Raw genomic sequence first — 21,322 nt, 5'->3', positions numbered from 1 at the left:
GATAATGCTAAAAAGTTAATACGCCTCTGAATGCCTCTACCATAGATGCATAATTTACTCTTAGTTACACATTGCAAGAGAAAACACCAATGCATACACCAGGCACTGGTTTACTGATTAATAAACCAAAGGGGAGGAAATAATCATTTAAATTTCAATCTTTGGTAGGAATGAACACCTGCATTGTCTAGACAAGGCACACGGTCACTCTTATCTAAATTTAATTTTATTTAATTAACCTTAAGATAGAATAAAGAATCCGTCCTTTGGTAGAAAAAAATAGGATTAAATTATAATTGTATGATAGAAGCTTAACGATTGTGTATCTCAGTGTAAAAACAGTTCATTCCATCGGCTTTGGCTGTATTCCTGATCATGCCACTGAAGTAAGCAAGGTTTCAGATGCTGGGTTGTCTAGGTTTTGTTTTTCTGGCAGGGGATCCTCAGCATCCAGGTCTATTGTGGACATCATAGCTGTTTTAAGTCTCTGAGGGTTAGAGAAGGCAATATTTTAGGAACAAACCTTTTAGAAAACTTTGTTCAAGCAGGTCTGGTCAGCTCAGGCACAAAGAAAAAAAGAAAAAATAGTTACTTATTCACAAGTATTAGCCATAGCCCCAGCTCTGCACATAACACCCTAATATCTCCTCCCACACTAGTGTTGTGACAGTATGGATACCAACTATTTGATGGTAGTCATTAAAATTGGTACACATGTGGCCGGGTTGGCTCGGTTGGTGGAGCGGGCGCACATATATAGAGGTTTACTCCTCAACGCAGCAGCCGCGGGTTTGACTCCGACCTGCGGCCCTTTGCTGCATGTCATTCCCCCCCCTCTCTCCCCTTTCATGTCTTCATCTGTCCTGTGGAAATAAAGGCCTAAAATGCCCAAAAAAATTATCTTAAAAGAAACTGGCAACTATATTCTCAGAAGGCAAAGCACTGCTACTTCTGCTACTTGGGCGGAGTGATCTGCTCGCAGCACACAAGAAGCCCTGTGGTGAGGAGCAGAGAGTAACAACGGTGCTTTTCAGGTGTTGCACTAATCACTCCGTCCAAGTAGCAGCGCTTCGTCTTTTAAGAATATAGTTCCCAGTTTGTATACGGTTAGAAGATGGCTGTGTCTCATGTGACCTTGTTATTTGTACACGCTGTGACTATACAAATCACAAAATATAAATAGGAACATGTTGGCGTTATTTTGTCACTTATTGGGAGCAGTAGGCTAGATGGAGCCGGTTACCTCCAGGATCTGAGCTAAACTAGGCTAGCGGTGGGTGCACCAGACAGAGTTACGACACGCACAGAGATGAGAAGGGTATGTATGGACTTATCTAACTCTGGGGAATACGGTGAATAAACTGAAGTCCCAATAAGTCGGCGTGTTCCTTTAATTTGTTCAACTCTTTTGTTTGTGACCAAATACTATATACTTTGTGTTTTGTGCTAATTAACAACATTGAGGGCTTGCAGCCAATGGGGCGTACAGTATGTGCCATGTTGGGCAAATATGAGCATTATATCAAATGAAAGCTGTCAGTGAGATATTTTCAGTGCCAAAAGGACACAAGTGAAATTATGACCCAAACATGTAGTGTGTGTGGTTTAACCTAGGATGGTAGAGAAGCATCTGAAGAGAGATACACATGCTTCATCCATTTGTATAATTGATGACTCTTGTACTCACCTGAAGAAGTGAGCCTTTGTTGCTATAGATCTCTTGAATGGCTCCCAGTGGGATCCACACTATGGAGACCAGTGAGACACCCCAGCCCACTACTTCAGCCCACCCTGGGTATGTGTACTTTTCATAGTGAGCGGGAGTGTACTGGACAATGCTGGAGATCAGTATACACTATGTAGGGAAAAGGATAGTCTTAAAACTATATTACATAACCATCATTATTAACATTATTGTACAGATAATCACTTTGAACTTTGAACAATCACAATTTGAACCTCACCAGCACCAAGAGAGGACAGAGCAGCAACCAACAGAGACGAAAGTAGATGTTTGGAGTTTTTCCTTGCATCTTCTCGACCATTAAGCAGATACGTGGGACACCTGATGGAAAAAGACATAAGCTGATTAAACAATAGAGACTACTAATACAGATACAGATTCCTTCTGTTGTGGATATGAAAGATGTTTAGAATTCAGTTTAATAATAAACCAGCCACAGCAAATCATGATGGCTTTAAAGTCTAAAACCATAAACAGGACAACTGAGTTTGAATTTATGGACATTATGTTACCAAAGATCCAGCAGACAGCGACAACTTCAAAGAAAGCCAGGAACACAAGGGAGACCACAGCGGTGTAGTGGTCCATCAGCTGAAAAACATAGATTCCTCCCTGTGCAGGAAGGAGAAGCGAGAGAGAGGAAGGCCAAAATGACAACACTGTCACTTATGCTACAACTGTTACCACATGTAGGCTACCAAATATCGTCAGATATGTTTCTTTGAGAAGTAAAAGAGTTTTGCTGTACCTTGGTTACATGGGGAATTCCCAGAACAAAGCCAATGATGCACACAGCCAGGGTCAGCAGCTCTTCTCTCTTTAGGAAATGCAGAACTTGGGGGCCAAACTCATCTTTTATGAACGTTATAGCCACCTCAACTGTGGCAAACTGTAGCACACAGAAAACACATACTGCGTTTTAACATAGTGGTCCCATTTACTGTGTAAAAAGTGGTTCCCTCCTGATTTGTCATGACTTTGAGACATATTTGTTTGGGCTGCAATTAAGTAGTTAGTTAATTAATTAATTAATTAATTAATTAATTAATTAATTCATTCATTCATTCATTCATTCATTCATTCATTCATTCATTAAGTAAGGTCACTAATGCACATTTATACACTTATTCTAGTTAGAGTTAGACAGTCTATTAGGGTTAGCAGCACTTTATTTACTTTAATCACTAATCATTTCCATGTCCATGGCCAAGAGGTGGACACAGTTAGGTAACCAGTTTCACAGAAATGTCAGCCTGAATGAGCACAGTTTTAAATGCTGGAAGAAAACCTCTGTAATTGTTTTGACTACCTTGGTTGAGTAATGAAAACATTTGCCCTATTTCCCCACAAGTGTGCCTTCCTCCTGAAAAACTTTCAGTCGGGTCATTGTGATTATATAAGTGTTTACCTGGCTGTCCAGGCCCAGACACAGCAGCATAAAGAAGAACAGAGGGGCCCACAGCTGAAACACAGGCATGGTGGAGAGGACTTCAGGGTACACAACAAACACCAAACCAGGACCTGAAACATGAAACAGTAGATGTGCTGGTAGGAGGTCCTTGTTAATGTACTTCTGGACAGAGGCAGACTAGCTGCTACCACAAGTGTTCATGCTAAGCTAACCGGCTGCTGGCTTAGGTTAAATATTTACTGTACGAGCAATTTTTTCCAAAATGTCAACATATTCCTAAAAAGCTCAATTGCTACCATACACCCAAAGAGGCTGTAGTTTAGTCTGGGGATCAATTAATTCATATTTATTTTCTCAATTGCAGCTGTGGCTTAGCTTAAACCCAGGTATTGTTTTGTAGAAACAAAATGCCACCAGAGGTCACTATATGTGGAGTTTAACTAAAGATTGTACAGTATATAAAACCATGTATGTTGCAAAGTGGTAATCATGACTTTTTGCTGAGGGAAATGAGAAAACTGAAGCCTGAAGCCAAATGTGTACCAGTTGGGCTGAACCTTTTCTAAACAGTTTCTTATCAGTGAAATAGTAAGTGGCTAACATAACCAACAATATTTTGTTTGTCTTCAAAACCACTTGTTTTTTTCTGGTTGAATAGCCTACTGGGATGTTATCAGACCAGTTCATTTAGGCTTGGTGCCAGACACGAGGTGTTAAAGAACACCATGGGAACTATTTCATGAAAGGACAATGTGACAAGACCAAACAATACTTTGTCGAACTCAATGGTTAATAAAGAATGAATGATGGCATGAGTTGCAGCTGCTGGAGGAAGATTGAGTACAGATTAGTTTTATACAGAGAATTTAATCGGAACACTCTTTGCAACACAGTTTCAAAATATGTACTGAACGCCCATATATATATATATATAGTCAGTTTAAACATTGTTGTGTGTGATTGCAGGTTGCAAACCGCTAATCCTCTACCTGCAGTGTAGGTGAAATGATCACACTACAGTTCAGCGTTTAACACCATAATTCCCTCCAGGCTCGTCACAAAGCTCAAGGACCTGGGATTAAACATCTCACTGTGCAGTTGGATCCTTGACTTCCTGAAAGGCAGACCCCAGGTGGTTAGGGGGCGGACACACCTCTTCCACCCTCATCCTTAACACAAGCACCCCAGTGCTGTGTTTTGAGTCCCCTGCTGTACTCCCTGTACGCACACGACAGTGTGGCCACTTTTGACCCCAACACCATCATCAAGTTTGCTGATGACATAGCTGTGGTGGGCCTGATCACAGACAACAATGAAGGCCTACTTAATGCACGGTACAGGCTTGTCCACTATAATTTCCTTCATCAGCTGTATTTGACCCCAGAGAAAATTCACAAGTCTAAGCCTGATCTATCTGATACATGTTTCCGATGTGCTGCAGATGTGGGCTCTTTCCTACACTGTACTTGGTTGTGTGTGAAGGTGAGAGATTTCTGGATTGACTTTTGTGACGTTGTGTCTAAGATTAATCAGATTTCATTACCTGTTGACCCAGAATTTTGCTTGCTGGGGAACTTTATGAAAATTGATGAACCACTTAACAAATTTCGAATAAATTTTTTGGAAATAGCCCTGGCAGTGGCCAGAAAATGAATTGCCGTCACATGGAAGTCTGATTCCCCTCTATCCATGACAAAATGGTATTTAGAAATGAATAACTGTGTGCCTTTAGAAAAAATAACATATAATCTTCGAAAGGGATACAACACCTTTATTAAAATTTGGCAGCCCTATCTAGATTATGTGGATAATGTGTTGTTGGAATGTGACTGACCTCAAAACATTGTATGCCTACTTAAAAATATTGGAGCATCCTTTTGGGGAGGGGGGATGGGGGGTTATTTGTTTGCGTTTGTTCTTGTTCTTGTAAACTGAAAATGAAAATAAAGTATGAAGGCCTACTTGAAAGAAGTAGAGGACCTGATCTGCTAGTGTCAGGATAAACACATACTCATGAATGTCAGCAAGACCAAAGAGATGATAGCAAACATCACCATGGGTCTGACCTTGGCGCTGCATACTGACTCAGTTGTGTGAAAGACAACTGTTTCACCTCAGACGCCTGAGGAAATTCCGGGTATCCCCTAGTCTGGCTATCACCAGACCAAGCTCAATCTTTTAAGATTGAACATTAGTCTGGGGAGTCTGCTCTGTATTTTCTCTGCACAACAGGCGTGATCAACAGGCATAGTTCAAATGACTCTGTACACAATCGGATAGTCAACCAATCAGACCAACGATCTGGGTGACGTAGCAGCGACAGCAGCATCAACGGGTTGCTGCCATGGGGTGCTGCGCTTCGGTGGCCAGCTTGTTGAATGTACAAACAAAAAGCTGCTTGGTCGCTTCTCTATCGTCATCGTGTTAAACCCTGTGGCTATGGCTATAATTCATAACAGCTACTTAAAGGGGTACTCTAGCAATTTAGCAATGCTGTAAGAGTAAAATAAACAAGAGACAGGAGGCAGAAAAGGCAGAGATATCCTGACTTTTAGTCTCTAGCATGGGTCAAGCTCCAAAAACATTGCATTCTAAAATTCCCAAAATGCAACTTAATAACATCTTTCATTAGACTTTCCTTCCCTCCTAAACATCCAATTCTTACATTGTAATGCAGGCTTTAGTCTAATAACATGACATCATCAGAGTATTTATTTATTTTCTTTTACTTATAAAGCTTCTCCATAGCCACATTATACAACAGGCTAAGTAGAGTAAACTGAACTTCATGTTTAAAATCAGTGGAGTGCCACTTTAAGAAATTGTAGACTACTAAATATTCCTGAGTGACGTGCACATTTGAAATATTCAAAGCAGGTGTGCACATGTTGAAATCTGAGAGAGAGGAAAAGTTTGGTATCTATTTGTATCTACATCTGCATTTCTGTAACACCCTGACATCATGTCAAGTCTAAATAAAACAAAGCTTTGAGACTGTGGTGTGATGGTCTTTCCAGGCTTGATGCTTACCATCTGTAGCTATGTTGTCCACTGGGAGGTTATGTATATGAGCCATGTAGCCAATAGCTGAGAAGATCACAAAGCCAGCCAGGATACTAGTGAATGAGTTGGTAAATGATACAATTAAAGCATCCCTGGGAGAGAAGGAGGACGAAATAAACAATGTTAGGACAGTAACAGTATCCAAGAAACTCAGGGAAACAAAGGTACTAGATTATGAAGCAGCCATTTGATCATTAACACAGCTGTTTTACATTTTTGTTGTACTGGATCAACAAGCTCTCACTTTGTCAGAAATTATTGGTAAAAAGTGGCTCTAGCAGGTAAATAATGTAGGGCAGTTAAGGGTTTCTGGTATGTTTTCTACATCCCACAGAGGAGCCGAGGCCTCCATATACTGTATTAAAACACCCATCTTGTTCTAAAGAAAACTAGTAATTCTTAATTTCCTGTCAAACTTTCTTCATTTCTCCCTGGTCCCTCCTATGCAGATGGTATTAAGCTAAGGTTTCCTGATTATACAACTTTTCTTTAAATTTGTATTCTGTAGTCCTTTTCCTCTTTTGCTGTTTCTCTGCAAACTCTTCTTGGTGATAACTCCTGGCCCGGCCGCTGACTCCCCCCTGTCCCCCTGCCCCCATCACTTGCAACCTGGTACCGATTGGCTGGAATAGTGTTGTTTGGCTTGAGATATTCATAGTCAAAGACAGTACAATTTTCCACACCAAAAGTATAAATCTTTACCTAAGAATGTTGTTGTTGAACTTGTTGTAACTAGCCATCGAAATCATGGAGCCAAATGCTATTCCAATGGAGTTAAACACCTGGGCAGCTGCATTAACCCAAACCTATAATGGAGATAAAGGAGAGCGTGAGGATTAACTTCAGTGTAGTTTCATTTAATTTAGTTTTTGAGGCCCTGGAAACGTATTTTCTCAATCAGCCTTTAACCCTGAATGATGGGGTCTTCCAAGAACAAAACATGTTTCAAGTGTGTTTGAGTGTTTGAGCAGTGTTTTTTAAAATGTGTGCGATTGCACATTTAGTAATGAATACATTGTAAAGGAATCAACATAATCAAGTACAAAGGAAGTTTTAACCTGACTGCATGTGTCTGGTCAAATGCATCTATTAAAACATAATACTGCACAAATATTTAATGTTAGAGAAATAGACCGTTTAAATGTATGTCTGTTATATCTGCTGTTTCCATTTACAGTACTAAACCTATGTTTAGAAAGTATCCGGTTTATTTTTTCTTGTCATATTAATTGGTCAAGAAATACACAGCAGTAGCTACTAGAATATTCTGAGAGATTTGCAGCTCCTTCGTTGGATCTAGTTTAGCTTTTTGTCCTGAAATTTTATTCTGACAGCTGTGCCTAAAATCTTCAAAGCCGAATATTTCACTTGCAATCTAAGTTCATTGCTGCAATCATATGGCTATAATGACCACTTCCCCTCTCCCTGGTGCAGTTCTAGCTTTTGCTAAGTTGAAGGTTGAGCAAACACAAGATAAAAGCCTACTCTCTGAAAAGAGAGGATTCAATTTTAAGAAAATGAATGATATTTGCATTAAATTCCTCGCTCTCTGACAGTCAGACAAGTTACATATAAATTTGATACCGTATGAGATAATAATTAAACTAAAAGTTGGATTCAACTATCTGATGCCAATGTGTAACTAAAGTCTTGACAGAGACTCACCTTTACTTCAAACAGTTTGCCCCAGACAGGTGTCACAAAGTAGAGGATACCATTCTTGGCGCCAGGAAGCTGCACATTATTAATGAGCAGGGCAAACAGAATGAAGTACGGAAATATAGCGGTGAAATACACAACCTGTGTGACACAAAACAGTGAGAAGCAGAAATTGATTATTGTGTGCGTTTTTTTTGTGTAGCTGGGGTTGCAACAGTTGAGCTACTGCCCCACCAGTGCGGATGATTTGTGTTTTGGTTGTTCAAGAAAATATCACGAGGTTATCGTATCAAGTCAGGTCAAAACTTTCTCGTTGATAAATTACTGTACAGTTTATCACATAAAATTGTATTAAAAAAATGCATGTTGCTAGGATACCCAATTTCAAAGCTCTTCTCATTTCTCGTTTTCTGTCCTGATAATGAGTCGGCTGAGCAAAACATGTTTGTTTTGCATCTGAAGCTTGTCTTGTGCGTTTTACACTATATGTATCTAATTCCTGAGCAAGCAACATAAGTATCCCACTTGCAAAAGAAATAACACATTACGTAGGATATAGTACATAAAACGTGTATGGTACAAACACAGTTACAAACTTATTATTTTAGATGTCATTCTGAGAAAAAAATGACTACAGACGATAGACTATAAACTATAAACCGAATATTAACTGTGAAATAATGTCAGGACAGAAGGTTTTTAAACAATTAAATTAAAGAATGGGGCCGGCACAACATTAAACATAACCCCTATATGCATAAAAACATCTTCTGACCTTTCCAGTGGATTTGACTCCTTTAAATATGCATAAATACACGATGACCCAGGAAATAATGAGATAGCCAAAAAGTTCCCAGCGTACACCACCAACGTCTTCAATACCACTGGTTTTCTGCAGAAGTCTGTGACTGTAAAAAGAGGAAAAAGAAGCGTGTAAATACAAATAGCAAGTGATTCCCAATATTGTATCCTCAAAGCCCCTGAAAATTTAAACTTTAAGAAAACTAAAACAAACTTAGCTATACTTATTAAGAGTTTCAAAAGCAAAGCTCAGCTAATCTGCCTAATCAAGACTGTGTGGGTAAGTTTGGTCAGATTGAATTCACAGACAAGCGTACAACTTTCAACAAATGTTCATTAAGGGTGGGAATCACCAGAGTCCTCACGATACGTTATAATATTCTGCGATATATTGCAATTTATAACCTTTTTACCAACTTCAATTTTTTCCCAACTTCAAATTATGTCCCCAAAAGGAAACTTTGTCAACATCTGTTTTATCTAAATAGATACATTTCTGTTTGTTCATCTCACTTCAATTGTATTGCTTCAAAATGGGATTGTCAAGCAGACAAACTTACCAACACATATATAATAAAAGATCGATCCTTGGCGTCTGTGTATCAATACAGTATTGCCATGGAAAATATCACGATACTATGCTGTATCGATTTTCCTCCCACCCCTGATGTTCATTCACATGTTGTTAAAACCCGATTGGTGTACGTATGTGTAAAGTATATGACATTACTTTTTTTCAGACAAAAACAAATACAGAAATCTGTCATGTAAGATAACCAACACAGACAGAAAAGTGTGTTAATGTTAGACCCACATCGCTTCATAGTAAGAAGATAATTAAGAAAAAAAGGTTTTCAGGGCCATTAAGAAAAACACCACAGGATTTTAATGAGGGCTGCTTCCTCCGATAAATGTATCAACATGAAAAGACAGCTGGAGTAGTGCCATAAAAAGTGTAAATATATAGATAGAGTATACTGTATTTCTGCAGGTGAAAATGCAGTGAACTATTCTTACTCAAAGAACTGTTGGCTGGCAGACTGCAGGTGGGTAGTGTTGCCAGGGAAACCACTGGAACAGTTTCCGACAGCATTCCAGGTGTTGTTGCAGGAATTCCAGGGGAGGGTTGCTCCGAATGAGTTGAAGAAATAGAAAAGTGCCCAGCTTATGAGCACATTGTAGTACGTGGAGAACACGAAAGAGATAACAACTGTGGCCAGACCAACACCTGCAGAGTGACACGTAAGGAGGGAGGACACAAAGTGAGACAAGTCCGCAGAAAATATACCATCTGTGGGGAAGTTGTACACTTTACTTCTTAAAACTGTCATCTTTTAGTTATGGGTACAGCCTACATCTCACATAAAGATAGACAACAGAGAAAAGCCAATATCAGGGGTTAATCTCTGGTCAGTGGTGGCCAAAATGAAGTCAAGCAAACTCGGCCACAAAAAAAAAGGCATTCCTGGAGCCATGGATTAGAAATTCCATGGCTCCTGACCAAATGGGTGGGATCAAAGTCCTCCCACAGATGTAAACTATTCAGTCTTTTAACACATGTGGTTCTGAAATCTGATGCACAGCTAATTAGCTGTGCATCAGATTTCAGTTTGGGGTGTGTGTACCCTAGGTGTCTTTCTATTTGTTCACCTGTCTCCTCAAATAATTCCAGGCAAAGACTCAGCTAAAGAGTGTTGCCTCTACAGGTAGAGGTTCATTATTTTGCTTAAGAACATGTCAGTAGGGTGTGGACAGGGATAACTTACCCTGAACCATTTTAAATACAGAAAAGCCACCAATGAAGTATCCTCTATACGACATTTTTAGTGTTTGTCTTCCATAAACTGTTCTAGAAAAAACTACTTTTTGTACTATCTGACACAACAAAAACATTAGTTTTAAATTCTGATATCACTTATTGCAATAGACATTTGGGGAAATATGCTTTTTCACTGACTTGCTGAGAGTTACATGAGAAGATCAATACCACTCTCTCATGTTGGAGTAGCATTGATCTTCTCATCTACAGTACCTCTCAGCAAGAAAGCAAATTAGCACATTTTCAAGAATGTCAAAAAAATGTTTTTTCTAAATTCCTATTCTTGATCTTTTGCATTGTGTTATATAAAAACTTAGCTTCCTGAAAACATATTTCTACTCGTAGACTGGAATGCCATGCTCCACTGGATCCAGTGTGACTATCTGAAAAAATGGAAAGAGAGGCAGTTGAAAAACAGTTCTGTGTCATCATAAGAACCAAAGGAAACCCCCTCTGAGCTCTAGGATCAGCTAGAACCACTTTGTAAGCGCTTCTTTCTTTGTCATTGGCTGTTTGCCTCTTTTACTCTATACATCTAGTTTACATGGCTGACTGCTCCACTGGTACACCAGACACAGTGGTGAAGTCATTTCAAACTGCCAAAACACATCAGTCTGCTGGACTCAAAAACAAGGCACAGCTGAAAAAAAGTTTTAGAGAATCAGTTAGAGCTATCCTCTCCTGTTTCCTCTTTTTAAGTGTGTTACCATGTCATGCCTCACCTGTCCCCTAGATGCCCTCACTGGGACAAATGAGACAATAAACAAAGCAGTGGCAGACAATGTAACCAATTAAAATCATACATGTGTATATGCTGTGATTAAGCATACTGCAGTAAATTAGACTTGTGTTGATTTGTGATAGATATTTGCGGGCATCGCGGATTACAGATATATCACAGCAAACTGCACAGTTTGTTGCACATGGAAATCATTCAAAAGAACATACAGAAAAAACTACCTGCTTTGGGCCCTTGTTTAGCACAGAGCATTAACCAGGAAGAAATGAGCGATAAATCAAGTGAAGGACCCATACGTTTTGACCGGGTAGATAATCTCTGTCTTTAAAGAGATAAGAAAACTATGGAGAAACATTTCAAGTTAGAACAAGACACACAGCATTTTCAATTCAATCAAAGTGCGGATTGTTGATGGCTGGGCTCTTGTTTATCTGCCGGGTGAGTGCCAGTGCTTTCTGGGTCCACACATTTCACTTCATTCATCATGTTTGATTTACAATTTTGCAAATACCTCCTGGCGTGTATGATTTTAAGCACTGCTATTAAAAGAAACTACCCATTATACTGATTCACATGATTTGCCTGATGTTTCAACAGGTTCTCACTCCCATCTCGTAAAATACGGACGCTTGGTCAGGTGCCTTCATCGTTGTTATTGACGCTAAAAGTCTCCTTTAGCGTCATATAACGCGCTTTAAAGTGCCCATATTATGAAAAAAATCACTTTTTCTGGGATTTGGGGTGTTATTTTGTGTCTCTGGTGCTTCCACACACATACAAACTTTGAAAAAAATCCATCCATGCTGTTGAGATACAGTTTCTGAATGTGTCCTGCCTTCAGTCTCTGGGTGAGCTGTTCAAAATCGGCACGGCTTGTGACGTCACAAGCCAAAACGAGCAGGCTAACCGCAACCATTAGCTCGTGGCGTTAGCGTTAGCATGCTAACACTAACGCTAGCATGCTAACGCTAGCATGCTACCTTGTTCTCAATAGCAAAGCACTGCTACAACACCACACAAGTTCACCATAATCTACAAAAGAACTACTTCCATGTGCGCCCTCATTTAGAAGTCTCCCAGCTAATCCTGCCTTGTAACTGACAGAAGTTGTAGAAACAGCCTTTCTTTTACTGTCGATGGAGCTAGCTAGCTGACATGATCTACATCTGAGCTACTGGGCATGTGCAGTGCAATCAAAGATAGTACAGAAGAAGAAGAAGAAAAGAGGTCTCACTCTGTAGCTAAAACAGAGACCAGCTGAAAAGAGGATCTGCAGCAGTGAGAGAGAGCGGTGCAGTACAACAAAAATATGGTGTTTTTTGAAAATTAAACCATGTAAACCTATTCTGGTGCAACATTAAAATACAATTATGAACCTGAAAATGAGCATAATATGGCTGCTTTAACTAAACACGCTTGGTCGGGACTATTGGCGTCCCTTTTGACGCAGTTATGTTAAGGAAAAGGGTGTGGGTGGGCTTACATTTCCGTGACACGCGGGAACGGGACAGCTGAGTTTAGAAAAGGTCGTGGGTGGGCTTACGTCTGTCCAAACGTCCGTATTTTACGAGTTCAGAGTGAGAACGGGTTACAATTTGTTTTAAGAACTGATGTAGACTTAAATGACCCATATGTGACTTCATTATCATTCAGATAAATCACATTTCTGGATATTCAGTTGATGATTCAGTTGATTAAATAATTTCTTTCTTACTGCTTTATGTTTAAATGGTTCAAGATAAAGAGGTCAAAACAATATAGCAGTGATTGAAATGTCCACTTGACAAGTTCCCATCCATCAACATGTAAAAACAATCCATTTATCAGACAGAAAATGACATTTTATTTAAAAAAGAAAATTTTAAACACTCCAACGATGTTACACAGTCCTTTAAAGTGATCATTTAAATAACAGAAAATGTTAAAATGTTTAGTCTGGATATGGATGCAGATCTGCATTGAATATAAAGACACAGATAAACTTGGGGTGCCAAATACTTTCATTTAATTAAGTGTATGGGGAATGAGAAATATGTGAATTTTTTTTTTAATGACCTATCTCACAATATCAAGAAATTAAGAAATCATTTTAAAAACATTCCCGGTTTTGCAGTAAAAAACAAATCACTTGCTTCTTGACACATAGCCTAAGTTTCACCAAATATCAGTGAAATCTGGTTTTGTTCCTGAGATATCCAAACAAACAGAAACACAATCAGGACCAAAAACATGACCTCAGTGGCAGACCTAAAACAACACAGTCACCTATACGTATATTATAATTTGCTGTAATTTATGCTGTGCAGGACACACCAACTTTAACCTCTTCTCAACTGAAGCGAAGGGCTTCATACATGAAGACAAGGAGAACATTAGCAGATCAGAGGATTGTCCCGTTTGGTGGGGCACACTAGTTATAAGGAGGTTATGTTTTCGGCTCGGTTTGTTGGTTTCTTTATTTGATTGTTTGTCAGAAGGATTCAGAAAAACTACAGGCCCGATTTTTTATGAAACTTGGTGGAGGAACCTATTACATTTTGGAGCAGATCTGAATCACAGGGCAGATACACAATATATTTTTGTAATATACAATTAACATTTGTGCTGCATTCATGTGGTGTCAGAATAATATAATATATAAAATATAATATTTTCACTTGTTGGAATTATTAAATACATGGAAATATGTCCACCTCTAAGGAAATAATCTGGATTAGTCGATAGGACTATTCTGTTTATACAGTTTATAAATCTGAGGCCTTGTCCTCTCCATGAAAAATCTAGTTCAAAAGCATAGAGCTCTTTGTGTACATACTGTATTGATCAACTGGGATTTCTGGGACTGATGGTTAATTATTCACTTTTGTGGGAGGTAATTTGGTCAACAATGGATTAAAGAAACACCTTTATGGTAAAATAAATAAATTAGTTCTTTTTTTTTAAATAATTACAGTTACCACTCTCAAAAATGTAGATACGTGAACTCTAATTCCCAGACATATGTTTAAAAGCCTCTGGCCTGGAGAGTCACTCACCTTTCAACAAGGGACAGATTTTAGCGAGAGCATGCACTGGCCCTAGACGAGTGTACTGCCCAATAGAAAACTCCATGAAGAGCAGAGGCATGCCACACAGGAGCACCATGGTGAGATAAGGGATCATGAAGGCACCTGAATCAGAAGAACAGAAAAGAACAGTGGGTAGCTGATTATACTGCTATCTCCTGATTATATATAATGGTGCCTTGTGAGATACGGTAACGGCTGTGTCATTGTTTAGATAAAGCATACTTACTGTATAACAGGTTTCTAATGACTTTATTAATGGTTAAAAATGATTCAGAAAAAATATGTTTATGCTTAACACATTTCTCTTAATAGATGTATGTATTTAATAATGAAAAACACATCCTGCCTGTCCATTACTTTTATTCACAACTGCAGGCTTATTGGTCAACCCCCACACCTTAAAATAAACCACAAAGTTATTTCAATTCAGTGAAAATGAAGGCTATCAAGGGCGGAAGCTCTTGTTTAACAACAGCCGCATACATGCTGTGCTGAATTGTGCCGAGTCATGGTTACAACACAGACGATGTTACATGACTGAGAGACAAAATGTACTTGCATAATGTGTCTACAGAATGATTGTTAATTAACATACAGTTACCAAAACTCTAACATCCCAACTGTCAGTGTGTGTTTGTCATTTTTATCCATCAGCTGAAGAGAACATAGTTTACCTCCACGTAAAATGTGGCAATTTCAGTTTTAAATGGTGGATCCATTTCATATCATTCCTTTACTTTCCCACAGTCCAAAGACACACATGTGAACAGAGGGGCGACTCTAAAACTACCAGGTGTGAATGTCTTCATCTGTACTGTATGTGTTAGCTCTATGACAGACTTGAAAACCTTAGGCTAGTGGGAAGGCATCGGAAATCTTGAGATCTAGCAGCACACTATAAAGTAATACTCCATTACAAGTAAAAATCCTGCACTGAAAATGTCACTTGTAAATATACGTGAAACTAAAAAGTATTACAGTATTACAAAAACTTAAGTTTTAAAAGCTCATGTTTAATAAATCTTTGTTTTTAACCACGCTAGCAGCAAGGCTCTGGAGATGGCATTGTTGATCAGCCAGTTGAAGTGGTGGTGGAATAAGTACTCAGATCTTTACTAAATTAAAAGTGCCAATACCACAGTGTGGCAGAGATGGGAAGTACAAATACTTTGTTACTGTACTCAAGTAGATTTTTCAGATATTTTTACTTTACTATTTATTTTTGTGCCGACTTTTTACTTACTTACTTACTTACTCTTTACATTTTTAACAAGAATATCGGTACTTTCTACTCCTTACATTTTACAAACTTGGCTCATTACTTTAGTTTCAAATAATTTCAGTGGAGTTACCGTCATTATTTTTTTCGCATCATCAATACCGAATTCAATCTACTGTAATTGGATTGGAATATACGTTGCACTTGACGCACCACTACAAGACGACTCGACAGATTCGGCGGCATTCATTCGCAGCATCTAGTGGTTGTTATTTGTAACTCTAAAAGTCTGGGGAACTTCTGAATTAGTGCCTGTTTAGTAATTCATATTTTATCCTTTATTTTCTTTCCAGAAGCCATATTTGAGCACACACACATACATGTAAATTCCTTTAAATGTTAAGGGGAAGATTAAAAAAGAGAAACTGGATCTGTGAATTCTCACAGAATCACAATTGAATTCATATCTTGCTACTCAGTCAGAATCTTATTAAGCTGTCAATAATCATATATGTGATGTTTTAGGCCAATTGGCAGACATCCATTTAAAATGTAGGCAATGGCATATAAAGAGCCTTTTTTCCATGTCCACTGAAGTTTCTCAGCTTGCACTCTAGTAAACATTTGTGTGGTCCAGGTAGCTTTGCATAAAAAATGGGTGTCATTCGCAAGGCTACTTTTACTTTTATACTTTAAGTAAATTTCCAAGCCTATACTTTGTTACTTTTACTTGAGTAAAGAAGTTAAATCAGTACTTCTACTTTTACCAGAGTATTTAAACACAAGTATCTGTACTTCTACTTGAGTACGGGAAGTGAGTACTTTTACCATCTCTGCAGTGTGGATATACTTTGTTACAAGTAAGTAAAAGTCCTGCATTCACATTTCTACTAAAAAATTACTAAAGTATGAGCATCAAAATATACTTAAAGTATCAAAAGTAAAAATACTCATTTTGGTGTATGTCCCATTTCTGAATTTAAGCTTATTGTACTCTCTGTTTGTAGTACTGTATTTCATCAATGCATCGATTTTCACAGAGGAACTCCCTGCCCACTCTCACATCATATTTGGGTTCAAGCAGAGCTTGCATTATGAAATTACTTGAGTGCAGGTGTATCATCTACCTTTCGGTCTGGCTTTAGTGTGCACTTCTTTTCACTTCATGGGTTGTGTCACACTATCTGGGGTATAGGGGTATCTCAAAAACTAAAGCACTTTTATGAGTCTTCCCTCTAACCTACCTGTGCAGGGTTACCTTGCCTCGTATTGCCCAATATGTGCTGGGATAGACTCCAGCCACCCACAAACCTGAACAAAGTAATTGGTTTACAGAACTTTAAATATGAATTTCATTAACATTTAACACACTTAATTGACAAATGCTTTAATAATTAATTAATTAAAGTGTGTAGGGGATAGACTTGCTACACAGCTTGAGCGATGAATCTTTCCTTACAGTCTATACAGTTGTTTTGACACTGGTTATGACTGAGACTATTGTTCTATGAAAAGGCATTCATGTAGCTCTTATCTGTCATCCTGCATGTGACTGTTCTCTATGCCTATTCATCCCAAAAAGCTAAACATTCTGAACAGGGCAGTCAGAATAGTAGTCAGTCAAAACTTGATGACGTTCTTTGACATATTATTATTACATGATCATTATTTTCATGAATTACTGTATTTATTATACACTGAGAGGCCATTTTATTAGGTACACCTGCATAATCTATTGCACATTAATACAAACAGTTCAGCCATAGATTCTACCTTTATAAAAATGTGTAGTGTTTTTGGTGACTTTATCAGAAATGTGTAAATTAAACTAGCCTATATGTTTATTAAAAGTAGTGATGTACTGGACTACATTATATTGAATGTTTTGCCCCCCATATTTACATACACGAGGGGGGGGGCAGAATATTAGAAACACCTCTGAATTTTGGTTATACAACAGCAACACTCTTACGCAGCCGATGCAAAATAGAAGGCTATTTCACTATACATTTGTAGCCTATATCATTTGTATCCCTGAAGACGCATTTCTCTCTAGTCCATCCCTGCTCAGGTTATCTTGCAGGCCAGGGTTATTACAGCCAACTTCCTTGACCTCAGTCTTACCTCCACCGCTGCTGTAGCACAGGTAGGGGAACCTCCAGATATTGCCCAGTCCCACCGCGTACCCCACCGATGCCAAGATGAATTCCAGCCGCCCACTCCATGTGGGTCTCTGAGTCTCTGCATCCACAGTCTTCTTCTCGGATATCGCGTTGAGGTCTAAGGGTCTCAAAGCATAATCTTTCTCATCAGGGGGTATCTTTAAATTGTCGGGACTCACCTCCATTGTGGCTTAATTAGCGATGATTAAGCAACGGTTTTTGTTATCACAATTGACAGTGTAAGCAACGATTTTTGTTATCACAATTGACAGTGCTGCGCTACACTGTCTACTGCCTATCATACATCCGAAAAATAACAAATCACGTTAAATTTAGACCGAACCAATGCATCGATTACGTTTAATGAACCCTGACGAGTAAATTACCCCCAGGTAAAAACTCTCTGTGGTGGTCTAACGTTACTCAGACCCACTATGAACTTCCTGAACGTCTGGTTACTTAGGCTAATAATGATTAGCGATTTTTAATGAAAGCCTATTATATGCGCCTTTAAAGGCAGTAAGGACAGCCTACAACACAATGACCGGTAACACGCACGTGCACCGCGTTTGTTCCCCATTTAGCCAACTCAGTCTTGTGTAACGTAACATGAGTGCAAAAATCCTTTTCCATCCTTGTTGCTCTGGCTACTGTCAAGCGAGTAAAGGCACACCTCTTTTCAAAATAAAAGCCTTGGGTCAGTTGGCTATGTGAACAGATGTCACAAGAATATGAACTTCCAAAATGTCCCAAGTTTGCATTGGAGACACCAAATACGTTAATTCTGGCCATACTGTAGCACTTTTCACAGCGGTGAGGTAGTGATTGTTTTGGTTAGGTTAGCATCATCAACCCTTCAACCACAGCACTCTGTGTGTGGAGTTGGCATGTTCATATATAACTTTAGAATCCTGACTTTGTTCTCAGAATATTGGTATTTTTTCTTATTTTTCAGAATTCTAAGATTGATTTATTCTCAATATTCTGACTTAAAAGCTCAGAGCTCAAATACATTTTTCACACATGGCCCTAATCCTCTTCCATATATCAGTCTACGGTAGTCTTGACTCTGGGTACAATGGTTTTCAAATAAGACTTACACCCGGAATGTGCAAACGTCAAGCCTGAATTACAAAGTGGTCAAAGGCACCCATGGGGTCCCTAAAGCCCCATCTTCAATGTGTTTTAATTGGTTGTACTATATAATTTGATGAATTGCAAAATTATTTTGCCCTGTGTCAAAATGTAGTTTAGGAATGTGAACCGTCGTGCAAATCGTGTTTAATCAAATTACTAAAGTAACTGACACACACAATACCTGGGGCTAGGTAGTGTTACAGCGTAGGAGTGAGTACTGGTTCTGGGTATTGAGTATATAATGAAGGAGGTATAGGGACCCCACAACAAATGTGTGCACAAATTGTTGCACAAATAGAATTTATGATAGTGAAAATCAACAACAGCCGCATACAAGACAAAAAAACAAAAAATAGTAACCTAAATGCATTCTCTGTTCAGTTTGATTCTTTTGAAGTGCAGACTTGTGCTAAGGAAGACCCCAAAAGTACTTTGGCTTTTGAGATAGGCCTACTGGAGGTTGAACAACACAAACAACAATGTTTTAATATTGTCTTAGGTTTCCACACATGACAGACATTTCAAAAGAGGAAACTGCCTGTAACCGAAAATAACTGACTACACAATGTCAGTCATGTTAAGACACGCTTAATGAAAGTAGGATCAATTTGCTTTTTATCACCGCCTTCTTAGCACAGCACAAGTCTTATCTTGCAAATGTGTTAACACTTTTTCATTGGTTTCACGCCCTTTTTTTAAAACAGTTTACACAGATCTCATAGAAAGATCTAAAACTCAGTTAGATTAACTGTGAAAAAAAGGAACACATCTATTCATAGCTGATAGAAATTACTTGCATAATTATGAATCTCTAATGCACCTGTGTGAAAATCCTTTGCACAACTCTTCAATGTCAAAAATGTTTCTAAGCGTTTCCGAGTTTGGGTGAATTTTTTTGGGGTTCTTTGGTGAAAAAAGAATGCAGTACAAATGCTGTACCATAATGAATGTCTAAATTTGTCTAGTCAAGATGCATAATGTAAGTCTTACATGTCAACGACAGTTCATAGGCACGCAAAGATCTGCACACAAGAATAAAATGAATTAAGAAGCTTTTCTTAGAAAATGGCTATTTTTTACAGTATTTTACTAACAGTGCAAAAATCCTTTTCCATCCTTGTTGCTCTGGCTATTGTCAAGCGAGTGAAGGCACACCTCTTTTCAAAATAAAAGCCTTGTTGCTTAAAGCCTTGTAATTCAGTTGCCTATGTGAACAGATGTGTCACAAGAATGAACTTCCAAAATGTCCCAGGTTTGCATTGGAGACAACAAATATGTTAATTCTGACCATACTGTAGCACTTTTCACAGCGGTGAGGTAGTGATTGTTTTGGTTAGGTTAGCACCATCAACCCTTCAACCACAGCACTCTGTGTGTGGAGTTGGCATGTTCATATATAACTTTAGAATCCTGACTTTATTCTCAGAATATTGGTATTTTTTCTTATTTTAAAGAATTCTAAGATTGATTTATTCTCAATATTCTGACTTAAAAGCTCAGAGCTCTAATACATTTTTCACACGTGGCCCTAATCCTCTTCCGTATATCAGTCTACGGTACATATATGACTCTGCGTATGGTTTTCGGATAAGACTTATATATACACCCGGAATGTGCAAACGTCAAGCCTGAATTACAAAGTGGTCAAAACGAGCAACTGCACCGGGGACCCAGGCCCCCAGGGGTCCCTAAAGCCCTATGTTCACTGTGTTTTAACTGGTTGTACTATATATTTGATGAATTGCAAAATTAGTTTGCCCTGTGTCAAAATGTAGTTTAGGAATGTGCACCATCGTGCAAATCGTGTTTAATCAAATTACCAAAGTAACTGACACGCATCATAGGAGTAAGTGAGGACTGGTTTTGGGTATTGGGTATATAATGAAGGAGGTATAGGGACCCCACAACAAATGTGTGCACAATAGGGCTGGACCCGAATATTCGAATATTCGTTCGGTGGGTTGGTATTTGATTTGAAAATTTGACATTCGAATATTCGTTTATTTTTTTATTTTTATTTTTTGTTTTGTTTTTGCACAACCTGGCATCCCCCTCCAAACGGTTCTCATTCGCGCTTGAATATGTATATATAAGACAAAAAAACAAAAAACAGTAACCTAAATGCATTCTCTGTTCAGTTTGATTCTTTTGAAGTGCAGACTTGTGCTAAGGAAGACCCCAAAAGTACTTTGGCTTTTGAGATAGACCTACTGGAGGTTGAACAACACAAACAACAATATTTTAATATTGTCTTAGGTTTCCACACATGACAGAGATCTCAAAAACTGCCTGTAACTGAAAATAATGTGTTAAGACACGCTTAATGAAAGTAGGATCAACTTGCTTTTAATCACCGCCTTCTTAGCACAGCACAAGTCTTCTCTTGCAAATGTGTTAACACTTTTTTATTGGTTTCACACACTTTTTTTAAAACAGTTTACACAGATCTCATAGAAAGACCTAAAACTCAGATAGTTGAAAATTAGCCGACTGGCTAACA

At 38.5% G+C, this 21,322-nt stretch overlaps 1 protein-coding gene across 4 annotated transcripts; it reads right to left on the bottom strand.

Moving 5' to 3' along the window:
* Window positions 1–14: 14 nt before the first annotated feature.
* On the bottom strand, window positions 15–18,341 carry si:ch211-225b11.1 (uncharacterized protein LOC561694 homolog). 4 transcript variants are annotated; one of them, XM_031308995.2, is made up of 14 exons: window positions 17,937–18,341; window positions 17,648–17,902; window positions 14,272–14,406; window positions 9,696–9,906; window positions 8,653–8,785; window positions 7,884–8,018; window positions 6,921–7,024; window positions 6,186–6,310; window positions 3,153–3,265; window positions 2,493–2,633; window positions 2,257–2,356; window positions 1,965–2,065; window positions 1,688–1,855; window positions 15–487 (listed from the first exon to the last, which is right to left on the bottom strand). In XM_031308995.2, the coding sequence occupies exons 2-14, from the start codon at window positions 17,868–17,870 to the stop codon at window positions 374–376; spliced, it is 1,803 nt and encodes a 600-aa protein (XP_031164855.1). In that variant the 5' UTR covers window positions 17,871–17,902; window positions 17,937–18,341; the 3' UTR covers window positions 15–373. The 4 variants fall into 4 exon arrangements, with proteins under 4 accessions (XP_031164855.1, XP_035849052.1, XP_031164861.1 ...); XM_035993159.1 differs by having other exon boundaries at window positions 17,648–17,925; window positions 17,960–18,340; XM_031309001.2 differs by lacking the exons at window positions 17,648–17,902; window positions 17,937–18,341 and adding an exon at window positions 11,458–11,577 and having other exon boundaries at window positions 14,272–14,364.
* Window positions 18,342–21,322: the final 2,981 nt, after the last annotated feature.

This window comes from Sander lucioperca, chromosome 2 (assembly GCF_008315115.2).
Source record: "Sander lucioperca isolate FBNREF2018 chromosome 2, SLUC_FBN_1.2, whole genome shotgun sequence".
Taxonomy (NCBI): domain Eukaryota; kingdom Metazoa; phylum Chordata; class Actinopteri; order Perciformes; family Percidae; genus Sander; species Sander lucioperca.
Note: the sequence above shows the minus strand (reverse complement) of the source record. Positions and strands in the feature narration are given on the sequence as shown.